Source organism: Trachurus japonicus, chromosome 24 (assembly GCF_045865225.1).
Source record: "Trachurus japonicus isolate A0001 chromosome 24, Traja_1.0".
In the NCBI taxonomy this organism is placed as follows: domain Eukaryota; kingdom Metazoa; phylum Chordata; class Actinopteri; order Carangiformes; family Carangidae; genus Trachurus; species Trachurus japonicus.
The window spans coordinates 14,278,962-14,296,103 of record NC_140930.1 but is presented as its reverse complement, the minus strand read 5'-3'; the positions used below and the strand labels follow the sequence as shown (position 1 = coordinate 14,296,103).

At 39.6% G+C, this 17,142-nt stretch overlaps 1 protein-coding gene across 1 annotated transcript in view; it reads left to right on the top strand.

The window, feature by feature from the left end:
* Positions 1-14,718, top strand: part of ppp2r5a (protein phosphatase 2, regulatory subunit B', alpha isoform) — a 43,174-nt gene extending 28,456 nt beyond the window's left edge. The window contains exons 5-13 of the mRNA XM_085770134.1: positions 4,891-5,021; positions 6,884-6,943; positions 7,541-7,649; positions 8,363-8,416; positions 8,609-8,659; positions 8,772-8,891; positions 10,345-10,472; positions 12,484-12,585; positions 14,207-14,718. Of these exons, the coding sequence (XP_085626260.1) occupies positions 4,891-5,021; positions 6,884-6,943; positions 7,541-7,649; positions 8,363-8,416; positions 8,609-8,659; positions 8,772-8,891; positions 10,345-10,472; positions 12,484-12,585; positions 14,207-14,558 (1,107 nt within the window). The 3' untranslated portion in view covers positions 14,559-14,718. The remainder of the gene's footprint in view (positions 1-4,890; positions 5,022-6,883; positions 6,944-7,540; positions 7,650-8,362; positions 8,417-8,608; positions 8,660-8,771; positions 8,892-10,344; positions 10,473-12,483; positions 12,586-14,206) is intronic.
* Positions 14,719-17,142: the final 2,424 nt, after the last annotated feature.

The following is a 17,142-nucleotide window of genomic DNA, read 5'->3' as shown; positions in this document are numbered from 1 at the left end:
GCGAACAGCGACCACAGATCCTGGAATGCCGGCTGGGCCACTTCCAAGGTGCCTGGACCGACTTTCCATGATGTTAGTGTGTCGTGGGGAGGCTTTAAATAGCCGCACGTTGTTTACTCTTCAGGGAGAGAGAAGCGAACTGTGGTCGGAGCAGCGGGAATGAGATGGAGGTTTGGGTGGCAGCGAAGGAAAGGGAAGGAAGCCCTGTGGTTTAGTTAGCTTAAGTCACTGAGTAGGGATGATGCACAACAGGCGAAGCATCCTGAGAAGAGGTAGAGGATACATTTCAGTGTGAGGAGGAGTCTCTCTTCTCTTCTCTTTCTCTGTTATCGTGCTTTTTTTTTTTTTAGTTTCTTATCGGCTTGTTAAGCCTGGCATCCAAACAGTAAACAACGCTGAACCAGTGAATCTCTATCAGGGCAGGGGTATCATCAGCACAGCAACGGTTTGGCTTTTGAAGAAGGTTACATGACTTTTGATGCTAGCTAACATTAGTTTTAACGGTGGCGAAGGTGACGTTTAACAGTAGTTAACGTTCCTTTTTCTTCATTTGTTTACGGATTATCGGCTGCAGCCATTTCCTCTTCTACTTCCCATCAGAAGGACAGCGGTCGAAGGACAATGGCAAGGTCTTTTTGGACTCAGATCTGTTAAAACAAGGAGGGACACAGCACTGCGGCACGTTTCAAAGTCGAGAGCCAGCGCTGTTGTTTTGTTTAGTTTTTTTTGCCAGTGCAGTTTGGACCCAGAAACAACGTTGCTCTGCAAGACTTTACAAGCAGATTGGTGTTTTCTGTGGTTACCTTATGAGGTGCTTGATGATATCCCTGTATTGCCGACAGTATGTGTTTGTACAGTATGTGCTCTAGAAAGGGTGTGGAGTAAAACAACCATGGAGCGTAGCAGTGTAGTGTTTTTGCACAATGTTTTGATGTCAACTTTGATCTAATCATCTGAATCTGTGAACCTGCTCTCAGGCTGTTTCACTGCATCAAACACATTCTTTACATTTTTTAGTTTGGAGCTGCTGTTAATTGCTCATTAGAGGGATAGTTCAACATGTTGGCAAATTGGCCCATTGCCATAATCCCTATAGTCTCAGCAGTAGGTTCGTTACCTTTAATTGTCGGTGCAAGCTATTTTTAGAACGGCGGAGCAGAGCCGTGAGGTGCTCAGAGCTACGCTACAAGGCTGATGGGATTTCTTGGTTTCCCTAATCAAACTCATCAAATACACAATCCAACAACTCCAAAACGCTCTGGTGGACAAGTTGTGACCTGCACATTCACCACGCTATGAGATAATAACAGAACATTACGAGAGTTGTTTTAGAGGTAAATACAGAGACTGCTTGGCGAAAACTGCCCCCCCCAAGAGTGTTTTTGGAGTTTTTGGATTGTGTATTTGATGAGTTTGATGAGGGAAACCAAGAAATCCCATCAGCCTCTGTAGCGTAGCTCTGAGCAGCTCACCGCTCTGCTCCGCCGTTCTTAAAATAGCTTGCACCGACAATTAAAGGTAACAAACCTACTCCTAAAACTACAGGGATTATGACAATGGGCCAATTTGCCAAAATGTTGAACTATCCCTTTAAACTACATGCATCTGTAAGTATACAGAAGGAACCAGTGATCGAAATAAGAAAAACTAATACACTGTGGATGTGGATTTTCATATCGCCTGAAGTGACTCAGTGCAGCTCCTCAAGACCAAGCTCGTGATCACTTTTCTGCCATATTCACTCCGTACTTATATATTTTGGTCTTTTGAATCCAGCTTTAAAGATAGCACTGCCCTGGTGCTGGTGATCCCGCTGCAGAAAACAGGCTGCGACATGGGAAAACAACCATATGTGGAGCTAAGAGCAGAACATGTGGTCAGACACGTGGTTGGACAGTATTTTAAGCTTTTTTCTTTTTCCTCCTCTCGTCAGGGAGCACCACTAAAGTGCTTTGCAGGGTATCAGGCGCCTGTGTTGAAATGAGGGGCCTGTTCTTTCTCATTTGATAGTTCATTATTATTATAGATATTGACATTTCCAAAACTTTTGACAGATCGGTTACTCTTGTATGTATGTTTATAGAGCCGCGTGCAAGTATCTGATGTCCTTGTACTGATTTCCACATCCAACCTGCAAAAACCTTTATTTATTTGTTCAGTGTTTATTCAGGTGTATCCACAGAGATAGAAATCCTGTTTTCCAGAGGCTACCCTACATAGAAAAACTGAAAAAATCATCATAAAAACTATTCCTCAACAGAGCAAGACAGATTTTACACTATGTACTTTAAATAACAAACTATAAAATCACAAATTCAAAGAAAATGTTAAAGATGTGATAGATAAATAGATAGATTGATTGATAGATGGATAGATGGGCAACGGTAATAATGCCTTTGGTCAACGCTGGCTACAGAGGGACACGCCTTAGCAGAGCGAGTCCCCGAGTTGGGACACATTTGAGTGAACAGGAGTTCACATGTAACGAAACCAGATGAAATCAACTCATGGTCGGTTTCTCACTCTGTGCAACTCTGGGCTCAGTTTTCGCAGCCGGCTTCGTGCAGCACAGATGAACCTCAGGCTGTGGTGTGACATTGTCCAGTCAGTGTCATGTCAGTGTGAGCCTGAGGTGTTATACGTAAATAGAAAACTGCTTCACTTGAAAGTCATTACAGTCCGAATTATAATCACATCCTGCACGTGTGGCCTTTTTTTTTTTTTTTTTTTTTGGCTGCACCTGTTGCCCTGTCTGTGTCTCAATCAAATTTGGTGCACATAGGCTTTTAATCAAGGTATTACTGAATTAATTTCAGTAATGACCTGATTGTTCACATAGCGGATAATCATTTTATCTAGATCATGAAATTAAAAGATTGACATGATTGCACATTATTTTCAGGAGAAAGTTTGTTTAACCGTGAAGGAGAACTGTTTTCTCCTTTGTTCTAGTAGTAAAACGCCTTTATGATCGTGCCTTGTGTTAGAATACAGACAGACATGTAGACTGCTACTCACTTATTTTTGACTCCTCAAGGTAAAAGTTGTGCCATGACCTCTGGGTTATCTGGGGACATGTGGCTGTCAGGCTCTGGAGGAAAATCCTAGCGTGACCTGTTGTGATTGAGTATTGACGTTACCTCAGGCACCAGCAGCATCTCTGAAATATAACTCTGGCAGCTTTAGGTCTATATCCCATTTTATCCTTCATTGATCAACTCCTGAACGGTCAAAACCCAACTCTGCTGTCTGCGCAATAATGATGCAAAATTCAGAAATTTACCAAAACACAAAGTGTAAGAATATTTCAACTTACACTTTCCAGTTTTTCTTCACTTTGAGTTTCAGGAGTCAATACTTCTATTGTCTCTGTATCGTTTCACTATTAAAATAAACTGCAGATTCGTTTTCTAAATTAATATATAAATGCTTCAGTCTGTAAAATGTCAGAAAAAAAGAGTTTAAGTATCATGCTAATATACTGTATCTAATAAAAAAGATATAATGGGAGCAGCCAGTTTAACACATATTATGTACTAAATAGACTTTGCTCCAGGCAACAGCTTTGTTTTTAATAGTACCAATAATAGCCGTGTCAAGTTCAGGTTATGGAGAAAGATACAGTTATTTTAAGTTATTTATTTATTTTTTGGATGATGTGTGCTGCTCTCAGTGTCCTTTTCTGATACAGCAGGAACCTGTGCTTTAAAATGCTGTAAAAACCCAGTGTACTTTACCCAAACCTCAGCTCCAGATGTGCAATAGACACAGTTAGAGACTCACTGGTGGAGCTTTTTACAGTGAGTGAACACTGTGTTGAACATGACAATTCATTTTGTAGATACAGACACAACTTCCAGTGGAAAGATAATGCTGCAACTTGTTTGTGAACTAGTTTGCCATAACAAACTTGAGAAGTGGTGACAGAGTTACGTATGTCCACAGCTGATGGCCACACATAACGCTCATCATTATTATAGGAATCAAATTAGTAGAAAAGGCGAGTCCTTAGGGTGCCGGTACTTATGGTCTGGTCCTGCAGAAAATTAATATAACAAAATGTAAAGCCATCACCCGGCTGTAATCCAGTATTCAGGGTTTCCAGCAGATTTGATTTTATGATGAAGGACCCCCCTCTGGCCTGTAATAGGAAAGCGCCAACACTTCCTCAAAAAGAAACTATTAAATTCTTATGAAATATTATGTACTGAGTGAGTGAGTCCTCCAGTGAGTGCATTGATAATAAGATGAGATGTGTGTGAATCTGACTCCATCTCAGCTGGGGATTGATTAATCGATCACACCGTGTCCTGGCTTTGCATTAATTCATCAGAGCAGGACGTCACAATGTCAGAATAAGTTTTTAACAAGTTGGGAAAAGTAGAGGCAAACAGACTCATAAGTCAAAACCTTCAACAGTAATTACCGCCTCGTCTCTCTCCCTCTCTCTCTCTCATTTCCTTCTTTATTTACTGTATTTAATATTGCATGATTAGAAATGAAGCTGTTTGTTTCAGTGGTGAATGACAGTGAACCATGGGGTTTGGTTTATGAGAATCTCTGTGTCTTTCTCCGGTCTAACTTGAACATGTCAGGAGGTAGATGTGTCAACAAAGGATCGTTCTCTGCTCCACTTCTTCATGATGCATTTTTGTTTGTTGTTTAATTGTCTTAGGAAAGATTAAGGAGGTCGGCCATGTTTGTTATTCACAACACAGTAATCACATGTTTGAATTTCTCATCAGTGGGGAGTTTGGGGTATTTGTATTCTTAGTTCATTTAGTAGCTTTACAGTTTGTACATTGGGTTGTATTTGCTTGCATGTATTAGCTTGACATTACTTGCAAATGAATGCAGGACTGAGACAGTTTGTCTTTTATTCTCTTTCAGCTCCTGGAGCTGTTCGACAGCGAGGACCCAAGGGAGAGGGACTTCCTGAAGACCATCCTGCATCGCATTTATGGAAAGTTCCTGGGGCTGCGAGCCTTCATCAGGAAGCAGATCAACAATATTTTCTTGAGGTGAGTAGAATATTGAATCGGGAGAAAAATTGCAGCAAATTTAAGCAGATGAAACTCTCTGAAACCAGGCAGCGAGGAAGCTTTGTACATACATACACTCATCTTAGCTTGTTTAGGATGTGTGGATTACACATGTTTTGAAAATCAAAGTTTGTCTGTGTAATATTCACACTTGGTGAATTTGAGCAGAAGAACAAATGACTAATCACTCTGAGAGAAAAGGTCCTGAGTAAGTGACTGGTTGCTGTTGTTCTCACCACATGACAACTCTTCAGATCCACCTGTTCCCTTTCCTTCTTCTCACCTGTTCAACCAGTTGTTCCAAGTCTTTGGCAACAGCTTTGGTTTTTCAGGACAGTCGATTTTTTGTAACCGACAATTTACAGAAACTAGGGATCTGTCAATACCGAAATGTATGTAATATGTTAGAATAATAAGTTATATATGTTATTTTGTTCAAGCTCATAGCCTCACCTGGTTGTTACCACAGTCATTACTGTTCAGTCTGTCAAAATATAATGCAGCTCTTCACGTCTTCACACCTACGGGTCCGTCACCTTGTTAATTGTCAGTTTTAACCAGACTGACTATATGGACGTGTGTGCAAAATGTGTCAGCACACAGTGTGCAGCAGCCATTGTTGTTTTCGGTTCAGTTGTTGCCGTGTCATATTTGATGTCAAGAGTCGTGCTGACTAATATCAAGATGGCTTGTTCATACTGTTCATACTAGTTTCCTTTACTCCCACAAAGTTTGAAAGTTATTTTTCAATGTGTATTAGTTCATTTTTGGTTTGGTTTTTCAGTTTCTGGTCCTGGGTTTTTTGGGTGAACCCCGTTGCGCTTTAAGCCATTTGATAAACATTTCTATTACGTATTACATTCATCGTCACATCACGAGGCTCAGACGGGTCGATCCACATCACACAAACAGAGGGAGGAGGAGGAGGAGGAGGAGGAGGTGGAAATATTAAGTGCAGATGGAGGCAGCGTGCTGAATGTTTACGGCTCCCGTTGCCGCGTGACAATGAGCTTCAGATGATTGAAACAGGGGGACACTCGATGTCGTCTCCAACAGGCAAGGTGGCAAAACGGGTGCACCCACTTTGACCATCTGCCGCTCAGGACAAAAATAGTGCCACAGTTGTCAGGCTGTGTCTGTACATACCATGGGTGCACTGCACAGCCACATGGAAATGGGTTACCAAGCAGAGGAGATGGGTCATTCACTTACATAAGAGCAGCAACAGTCAGCAGCGTTTTGGGTCTGAATATGTTTCATGTTCCCCCCAGGTCTCCTTAACATTTGTCACTTGTTTCGATCAACAACACAACAACACAACAACAACAATTGTATTTATATAGCACATTTCATGCGACAAGCGCAAACTCAATGTGCTTTCACAAAAACAAAACAAAGCACAACATTACATAGCTCGTAAAATATGTATAAATAAAACAATAAGAAGAAAATGTTGCAAATTAAAAACAATTTAAAAACTAAAAAACTTGTTAGGATAGAGGGAAATATTGGAAAAAAAAAAAAACGTTCAATTGTTTAGAGAATTTGCAGGTTTTAATCCGCTTTTACAGCAGCTTGTATTCAGACTGTCACATTTTTTTCTTGTAGGATCAATAAAAGTTCATATCAAGGCTCAAACATTTCACTTTTGTGTAAGAATCATTGGTCTTCAGTCAAATTTCACATCCTAAAAACCAGCTATCGAATCATGTGTGACGATATAAAAAAAGAGAGAAAAAATGGCACAATGATCAGAACAATTGATCCGGGCTGCTCTCAATACTCTGTTGTGATGTCGTGTTTCATAATTTCTGTCGTCATTGTGTTTGTCGCGGTTCCAGGTTCATCTACGAGACCGAGCACTTCAACGGCGTCGCTGAGCTGCTCGAAATCCTGGGAAGGTGAGTCATGACATGAAGTCGGCCATCAGCAGAGACAAGGAAGGATCTGTTACTATTCTGACAACTGATTAAATCATCTTTAGTTGTTCAAGCTGTTATATACAGTGTATATATATATATATATAAACTGTAAACTGAATATCTTTGTGTTTTTGACCCTTGAACTCTTGAAGTTCTGGGTTATTGTAGTAATTTTATTGACATATTTATAAATCACTACAATGAATTGGCTTTCACTGCTGATATGACCAGTCTTTATCATTTGAGGGAAACATGTTAGGGTTGTAAGATACTTCTGCACTTCTGTGGTTGTAAGATACTTCTACACTTCTGCTCAAAGAAGTAACATCATTAGTTGTAAAACTCCTCCACTCTCGATATTGTGTATATATATATATTTGTATATATTTGCCATTATTTTATGTCCATAAGGTAAATTTTGAAGTTACTAAGTCTGGATTGTTCCCCTTCGTCTCTCACTCGGTCTGAATTAATTTCTTCTGGAGCTAAATCTCCACAGCTCTGCTCTGCTCCTGCAGTGTTTATATTTGTCTTTCACTAATCTTCTCATTGTCTCTGTTGTGTCTCTGTTTACAGTATCATCAACGGGTTTGCGTTACCTCTGAAGGCAGAGCACAAGCAGTTCCTGATGAAGGTGCTCATCCCGTTACACACAGCTAAAGGACTGGCCCTTTTCCACGCACAGGTAAAAAAAAAAAAAACCTATCTCTATCGATTTATAAATGAATTTTCGTTCCACGTCCTTTTTCCTGTATGTTTGTTTTTCTATCTCGAGCTGTTAATTTGAAGAAAACTGGATTTATTTGTTTCAAAACAAACACAGAAAAGATTTGATCTAATTTATAACAGCTGCTGCCGTTGGGGTTTGTTATAGCAGCACTGAATATCTCAGTGCTACAGCGCCGTCCAGTGGCTGTGGAGTGAAACTACACAGCACAGTGGAAAGTTTTCAGATGATCACACAGACCAGACTGTCGCAGCTTCTTTCAAATTCAGATAAATCAATAGGAAACGTATTAAAGCGCCAAGTCTTTATTCAGAATAAGTTTTCATTCCTAAAATAACTTTAACTTAAGAAGCTCATGCAGTCAAACATAAAACATCAAAAGCTTTGACCAGTAAACATCAGCTGACTGTTTTTTATCTCACCTGGTGCTGAACTCCCACCTCCACCTCCCCCTCCGTTTTAAACGACAACTCGCCGACTCGGCTCCGACCCGTGTGTGAACTCATAAACTAATGATGAGACGTCCCCCAGTGAATGTTTCCGCTCCAGATGCGTTATCTAACCACGGAGGCAGCCGTCGTTGTGATGCAGCGCTATAACAGGTCGATGTTGTTTCACTGTGTTGTGGGTGATGCAGACGATACCTTTTCTGTTTTTTGTGTGTCACTCAGCTGGCCTACTGTGTGGTCCAGTTCCTGGAGAAGGATCCTACGCTCACTGAACCGGTACTTTTTTTATTTTTTAAAATATTTTTATATATATTTTATCATTCCTCCCACTCAAAGCACAAAACCTCAAGCACTGAATTAGACTACACTGCAGAGAAATGTGTTGTGGGTGCTAGAAACCACACGCTCTGTTGTTCTTATTCGACATTAGAGAGAAATTCTCAAGAAATGTTCTTTTTGACTGTGCAGGTGATCCGCGGGCTGCTGAAGTTTTGGCCTAAAACCTGCAGCCAGAAGGAGGTAAATATACACGTCTGTGAACACACCGCCCACCTGCGAGAGCTGTCGACCAGATTTCAAGGCCCAGTTTCCTGATCCTGCACCTCCTTTTTTTTTTTTTTTTACAAATTAGGTGATGTTCCTCGGTGAAATCGAGGAGATCCTAGACGTCATTGAGCCGACGCAATTCAAGAAGATCCAGGAGCCGCTGTTCAAACAGATCTCTAAATGTGTGGCCAATCCACACTTTCAGGTAAAGCTAAAGGCAGTTTGTCACTCCAGCGCACACACACACACACACACACACAGAAAAGCAGCCTTTCCATAATGTGGATTTAGTTGGTTTTTTTTCTCTCTTATATATTCATCTTCAGTTCACAACTCTGGTTTTATCCATTTCCTTGAGATAACCCTTTTACATGGAGGAAGTGTTGATGGTTACAGCTCAAAACTAAAGTTCGAAATTCGTCGTTTTGAAGCCAAAATAGGTGACCTACGTGAACCGTGTAGATCCGATGAGAAAATATATATATTTTCGGGAGAGGGCGGGGTAATGGACAGGACAAGGAGGTATACCAGAGATTATCAGTGAACTGCGAACATGTGCGCACGCCTGAAGGGAGCCTTGAATTTGATAAAAACATTGACTCTACATTACAAGCGCGAGAGCATGGAAATATAAGCGCGAACGGCCTCGCATCTCCAGTTTTTTTCTCTGGGAAGGAAGGGGAATACTGCTACCTGATTGGTTTGTGAGGTGTACAAGCTGTTCGCTCGTGCAGAACAAAGCATTCAGAAGCTGAAAAGAAGACGCCTCGCTGATTTGGAAAGTAGAATATAGCTAACGGTAGTGAATTTGATGAGCTAAGTTACCCAGGACTTGAAGCTCTGTGGACATTTTGCTTCAGGTAATATACAGTATATCACTAGAAGAATTAAAGCTGGCTGAAAGAGGTGGCCGTGTATACATAGATATTTTATTATACATTCATACTGTAATTCTGCTTGATTTTTCTCTCAAAATGCATCAGATTGATGCTTTTAGATATGAAATATTCAACATGTTGCCCCCGGGGCCCTGCGCAAGGGGTCGATCCTCTCACCATTTTCCCCTCTGACCCGTTTTCATGCCTGCACACACAAAAGGCAGTGAAAGGAGTGAGTGAGTGGCCATCATCATCATCATAGAGAGCAGGTCGACGGTGATTCAGATGCACATTTTCAGGCCTCCACACAGACGACCAGTGACCGTGTGATCTCCTGTGTTTTTTGTTTTTTTTTCATTATAAAAAACTTTCTTGGCACCTTCCCTTCCTAATCTGACCTCATTAAAGTCTCTGTGACCATCCAGCCTGCAGCTCTGACAGAGTCTACTGGCAGCTTAATTACCAAACCACCTCATAATTACTGAGCTGAGCTGCTGTCTCTTGCTGTGAGTGACTCGCTCACCTTTATTCTTTGCACATTGTTATGACTTTTCCATTAAAGTGGCTTTAGCTCTTATTCACACGTGACTTCGAGCAGCACGAGGTCTTTTCTTCGCATTCATTCACACGTTTCTATTTCATGAGTGAAGTGTGATTGATCAGCAGGTGAAAATCAAAAAGCCCATTTGTGTCATTAACCGGTACAGCACCTGCCGAGTCTTGTTTTTTTTCCGCTCTTGTCCTTATATTATACCTGTTCTCCCGTCTGCGTCCTCACAGGTAGCAGAGCGAGCGCTGTACTTCTGGAACAACGAGTACATCCTCAGCCTCATCGAGGAGAACATCGACAAGGTCCTCCCCATCATGTTCGGTAGCCTGTACAGAATCTCCAAAGAGCACTGGAACCCGTACGTACTCATCTCATCTCATCCCATAATCACACATCCACCTCAGATCCTTCACTGCATAGACAAAATAAACGTAATCGTATCATGAAGAGCATCAACGCTTCTGTGTGAACCATTAGCTGTCACCGCTCTCAGCCCTGATCGCTCCATACACACACCACCACCACCACCACCACCACCACCACTCGCTGTATTAAAGGTCAGGGATCAGCAGAGATGCACAGGAGCCGGCCGTGTTTGTATAACACTGCAGTCATGTGCTGCTCTCAAGGTCGTGTTTACATGTAAATACCGGAGACGTATGGACGCCACCGCCTTGACGACATGTCTGATGTTTCTGCTGCTGTCAATCTAAAAGAATCCAGTTTATACAGTTTTCTTAAACTACATCATACAGTATGTGATTGTGTTTCCTTCAGCAGTTTCACCAGCGTCATGTCACCTTGTAGCAGAGAGCAGCTACAGTTAATGATTTGTGTGTTTCTTTGATTTATTTCAGTTAAGTTTATGGTCATTGTACGACGGAGTATTAGGGTCACATTGACAAATAAAAAAAATCACAAACTTTGAGAATAAAGTCATAAATTTGCGACTTTATTCTCGTAATGTTATGACTTTTTTCTTGTAGGAAATGTACGACTTTATTCTCGTAAATTTGCAACTTTATTCTCATAATGTTATGACTTTTTTCTCGTAGGAAATGTACGACTTTATTCTCGTAAATATGCAACTTTATTCTCATAATGTTATGACTTTTTTCTCGTAGGAAATGTACGACTTTATTCTCGTAGTTTACGACTTTATTCTCGTAAATGTACGACTTTATTCTCGTAATGTTATGACTTTTTTCTTGTAGGAAATGTACAACTTTATTCTCGTAAATTTGCAACTTTATTCTCATAATGTTATGACTTTTTTCTCGTAGGAAATGTACGACTTTATTCTCGTAAATTTGCGACTTTATTCTCGTAATGTTATGACTTTTTTCTTGTAGGAAATGTACGGCTTTCTCGTAAATTTGCAACTTTATTCTCATAATGTTATGACTTTTTTCTCGTAGGAAATGTACGACTTTATTCTCGTAGTTTACGACTTTATTCTCGTAAATGTATGACTTTATTCTCGAAGTGTCTGTGTTTGTTGTTTTTTTTCTCTATGTGGCCCTAATACTCCGTCGTATCACTGCATAAGAGCATATACAACTAAATTTCTCCTGTTTCCTTTAGCAGCAAAAGAATTAAAAAGTAAAAAAGAAAAAAAAAATGTAAAGTGGACCATGGGGTCAATAAATGATTAAATAATCTACAATATTAAAAGATGACACACATTATATATACATCCAGCAAAGGCAATAACTATCACAACTATCACATTTATATCTTAAAAAACTAATAATAAGAAGAATAGGAATAACACACTCATAATTCTGCACAAACCGTCGTCTGATCAGATACAAGTGGTTTTCTTGTCGCTGCTCCTGAAAGAGTCAATATGGAGAGTTCATGTTAATTATTGTGTCGTTTGACTGTGTGGTGAACATAAACACATGAAACATGAATCACTGAGCAATTACACTCGTAGTCATCATAAACCGGGGTGTTTATAGCAACTTGCACCTGGAAAAACATTCACTGCAGTTTCACAGTTTGATCATTAAAATGGTTTTTTAAACCTTGAGATGGATAAAGTGATGAATAGATGAGAATGAAAAGCACAACAGGAACAATAACAGAAAACCATACAACAGAGAGAAAACAAAAACTAACAGCTTTGTGAGATAACCTATTATTATCTTTGCTCATGTTGATGATATTTATGTTTATTGATCTCAAATGTTTTTCTAATTTTACACCGCTCTCGTGAACTGAGGTTTACATCTTCAACCCTCCTCAGTTGTGTCTTGTAATTCAGATCTTTGTAGTTTTAATAGTTTTATAGTTTTTTTTGTGCAGTTCCTTGTGTGTTTCTCTGTGCCGCCTCATTAACCCAGCGTCTGTTTGCTGCGTTGCAGGACAATCGTAGCTCTGGTCTACAACGTTTTGAAGACGCTGATGGAGATGAACTGCACACTGTTTGACGAGTTGACCTCCTCCTATAAAGCAGACCGGCAGCGGTGAGTCACACACACACACACACACACACACACAGACTCAGTCGGTTGAAATCTTGATATCACAGAGCGACGATGACAGAGCTGCAGCGGAGATTAATAATGTCCAAAATTATACACAACTGTTTTTGTGACAAATCCTCCCTATCTGAGTCAGAAAAGGGTTAATATGATATATTTAACAATAATAATAACAAGATATTAAACTGAAGGAGTCACATCTTCTTCCCACTGGAGGATTCAGTCTTTATCTTCTGTGTTGTGATGTGTTAACTCATCGATGACGTCGGAGAACTTGACGGGAACAGACGTAGCAGCAGGTCGTCTGCTTCACCTGTGACAATGTACAAACGTCTCTCCAGAGGTCGTGTTGTTCCGCCGTATGTTTGAGCCGCGGTTTCACATGTTGCAGACGACACAGACGCACACCAGATGTTGTTGTTTGTGTTGCAGCTGCAGCTGTGTGTTATGTTAGGTCGTCCATGGAAACGGGTTTCACTTTTATCAACCAGTCATATTACTGACGGGAACTCAGAACTCATTTAGAACCTGGCAATCTGTTTTTTATTCTTTTAAAAAGAACAATTACTGGTAACACTTTATAATAATAATAATAATAACACACTATTAAGCATTAGTTAAGCATTAAATACTGAATTCATCATTTATAACACATGAATACTCATTAGTATATAGTTTTATAAACAGTTAAAAAGGTTTGTGTCATCATTGATCCCTTATTATTATAAAGTGTTACCCTATTACTTTAGTCATACACAGGATTTTCTCGTGACTTGGATTCAGCTTCTTCAATAATAGTCTTTAATATTTGCTCTCACCTGTTGTTTCTCCCCTGTTTGTTAATCCAAAAGATTATATGAGACCAATAAGCAGCAAATCTTCACTTTGAATTAACAAGTTTTTCATATATTTGATTCTTAGTGAATAGAAAACACAGTTTTTCAATTGGTGTCTATGACTATACATTTGTTATTTGGACAGTCATTGATACATCAGATCTTTAGATGCATTTAATATCAGTTATAACGTTTCGAGAAAGGTTTAGAGAAAGTGAAGTGTGTGTTTATTTCAAATATGCAAGTACGTAACACAAATATATAAAATAATTTAACAACTTTTGGACCAGCTCGGCATAAAACGGAACCCCACTGGCAGACAATATTCAAGACGTGACGCGACATCAACCTCCCCGCACCTTTACCACTCTTGTACAATATCATTCATTCATGTTCATCATTTCATCCCATTAAATCGTCTAATGGCACTTTGTTGTGGCGTGGTCCTTGCTAGTGAAATATAAAATAAACAAAGGACGTGGCATAAAAACATGGCAGACAATATTCAAACAATATGCAAAACAAACAAATAAGTTGTATACTTGCTCCTACCCTTTCTCCATAAATTAATACAGTACATGATATAAATAATCTGCTTCCTCTCAATTATTATTATTATTAGCCTATGTAAACATATATAAATGTACACAAGTGCAACAATACCCTATTCCACCAACATTTACTGCATTCCTATATTTCATAAGGGTGAAATCTTTGTATTTTGGTCGTATCAGTCAAATAAAGGCGTTGTGTTGTGGTCCTGACAGGGAGAAGAAGAAGGAGCAGGAGAGGGACGAGCTGTGGAAGAACCTGGACGAGTTGAGGCTCAGCAACGCCGCTCTGGTCCAGAACAACAGCCACGGGCTCCTGAGTCTCCAGAACAACAACAATAACAACAACAACAACAACAACAACAGCAACAACAATAGTAGTAATAATGATAACAATAACAACGACAACCAGGACAAGAGTGTTGATTCTGCTGCTGCCACCACCGCCACCGTCACCGCTGACGACACCGCCGCTGCCGCCGCCGCCGTCACAACAGACGACAAAGAGCCCGACGTCAGCGTGGCGGCCGGCGAGAGCGAGAGCGAGAGCTCCCCATGTGCCAAATGACAGCGGACATTGTTTTTTTATTCCGTAACGGTTTGACACCGTGTTCAGGACCGTCTGGGGAACGGAGATGGAAAAACACAAATTACACCTCAGCAGTATATTACATCTACTTAGAGTGACTTAGAGCGCTAGCGATTCTTTGGCAGAAAAAAAAAACAAATATATATATCTATATATATTTCAACTTAAGACTATTTTTGGATGTTACAGTGTGGCAGCAGTATATTGTTTATTTGTCTGATCAAAGATTTATCCTTTCACATTTAGTTTGTTAACTGAAAATGATTTTATTTGTTATATTCGTTGTATGATACATGGGAGGGGAGGAAAAATGATCATGACTTGAATTTGATGTTTCCGATTGTGCTGCACTTAGACGAGCTGAATAGCTATTTAAAGATGTCTGTTTTTTAATGTGCTTTTCCTTGTTGCTGCCAACACTTGGGTGTAAAACCTTAAGGAAGAAGGGAACATTGGGAGTATTTTTTTTGGAGGGGGGGGGGGGAGTGGGGGAGGGGGCAGATGGGACCAGACGCATAAAATAGAAATTTATTGTCCTTTAACGTGTAGAAACAAAGGGCTGTTGTCAGGAGCAGAAGAAGCTAGAAGACAGACCTCTCGTGTCAGAGATGAACGAGAGGTGCATGGCCAAAAAAAACCCAAACAAACAAACAGAAAAAAGAAAATCTTAAAAAAAAAAATTCTAAAAAAGGACGAAAAATAAAAAAACATTGTAAAGAAAAATAATCCCAGATATGGTTTGATATCTCCATGAATGACTGGTTGAGTAAAACTGGGTCACAAATATTAGGGTTAAGTGTCATATTTGTGAGATTATTTCCGTGTTTCAGGTGTTGGTAAATTTTTTTTTTGTCTGGGTGAAAAAAACATGAAGCTAATAGTTGTAACACAACACCTGCATTTATGAGATTATTTACACTAAAGTATTGAGAGAGAGAGAGAGAGAGAGAGCTCTGAGAGAATGAAATGGTTTTTAATCCTGACTTGAATTCAAGTAACAGTCTGATATTTTGAGAAATACACCTGTTTGCCTTGTTGCTGAGGGCGACGTGAAAAGTCAAGCTTAGTTTAGCTTAGTTTAGCTTAGCTTAGTTTATCTTACAAAACAACAAATTGTCATTTTTACACTCTTGTTTTTTGTACAGATGAATTAAATCATATATAAGGCACAGGCTGATTTGTTAAATAGCTGTTTCCCCCCATTTCCAGTCTTTATGCTAAGCTAAACTAAGCTAAAATAGCCAGCTGTGGCTTCATATTAACTCTCAGCAGCAAAGCAAATATTTTTCCAAAACAACTGAACTATATGTACATGTAAAAGGAAAAAAAAAAAAGAATAAAATAAAAAAAAAGATAAGAGACTTAAAGTACTATATTTTTCCATAGTATTGACAAGGCAAATATTTTTGAATGTTTTAATTTTGCAGATGGATTATGATGCAGGATGTGCTCGAGTGTATATTTGCTGAGTGCACACATGTGTATATGTTAGTTTGAAGGCTACTTAAAGGGACATGCCACTCAGTTTCAGATTTTATGTACAGTATAATGTTTCTGTGGTCTAGGAAAAAAAAAAAAAGTGCAGTCTGTGCTTCTAGGAACATTAATGTGTCTCTCAAAGCTAAACAAAAAAAAAAAAAAGAAAAAGAAAAGACTCTCACCACTACCTTTACCTGTTTATTTTTATACAATACACAGGAGGTGGATTTTGTGTATCCGTGACAACAAACAGCTCATGATGATGATGATGATGATGATGTAGTGAAATCACGAAAATCAGCGTTTTAACACCTGAGAATCCCACGAGATTGTTTACCATCGACACCTGTTCACCCTCCGCTTCTCCAGACTTTATAACCTCACTTTCACTTTAACTCTTCGTTCTCTGGTGTTTGGAGCAGAGAAAACGTGTTAACGAGCTTAATCTGACTGCCACAGATCAACAACCTGAGAGTTTATGTGTTTGTTTTGTTGGTTTGTTTTTAAATTGACTGGTGTTCCCCGCTCTCTTTTCTTCCTTTTCTTTTTAAGTTCGTATTGTAGGTCCAGTCTTTTTTCTGATGCCTTTCTGTCAGTACAGCATTCCAGCCTCTGTGACATTAACGCACTGCGTGGGGAACCTGTTTTCTAATCACACTTCTTTTATTTTAGGTTTCACCATCAAATAAAGTCGAATTTATCTTTCTACTCAAAAGATCAACGTCAGTCTTGTCGTTCATTTGTTGTTTCTCCACCTGCAGTTCGTCCTCACGGTCAACAGGGGGCGCAAGCTCATTTCTCGTGCCTTTCATCAGCACAGAGGTACTTCTTTCTTCCCCCCTTCCCTCCCTCTTTCTTTCTTTCTTTCTTACATTTGCTACTGTCTTCTTTCTTTTGTTTTCTGTCTTTCCTTCCTTCCCTCTCTCTTTCTTTAATTTGTTCTTTCTTTCCCTCTGTCCTTTCTCCCCCTCGTTCTTTCTTACACTGTCTTCTTTCTTCTGAATTATTGCTTTGTTTTCTGTCTTTCCTTCCTTCCCTCTCTTTCTTTCATTCCTTTTGTCCTTTCTCCCCTCTTTCTTTCTGT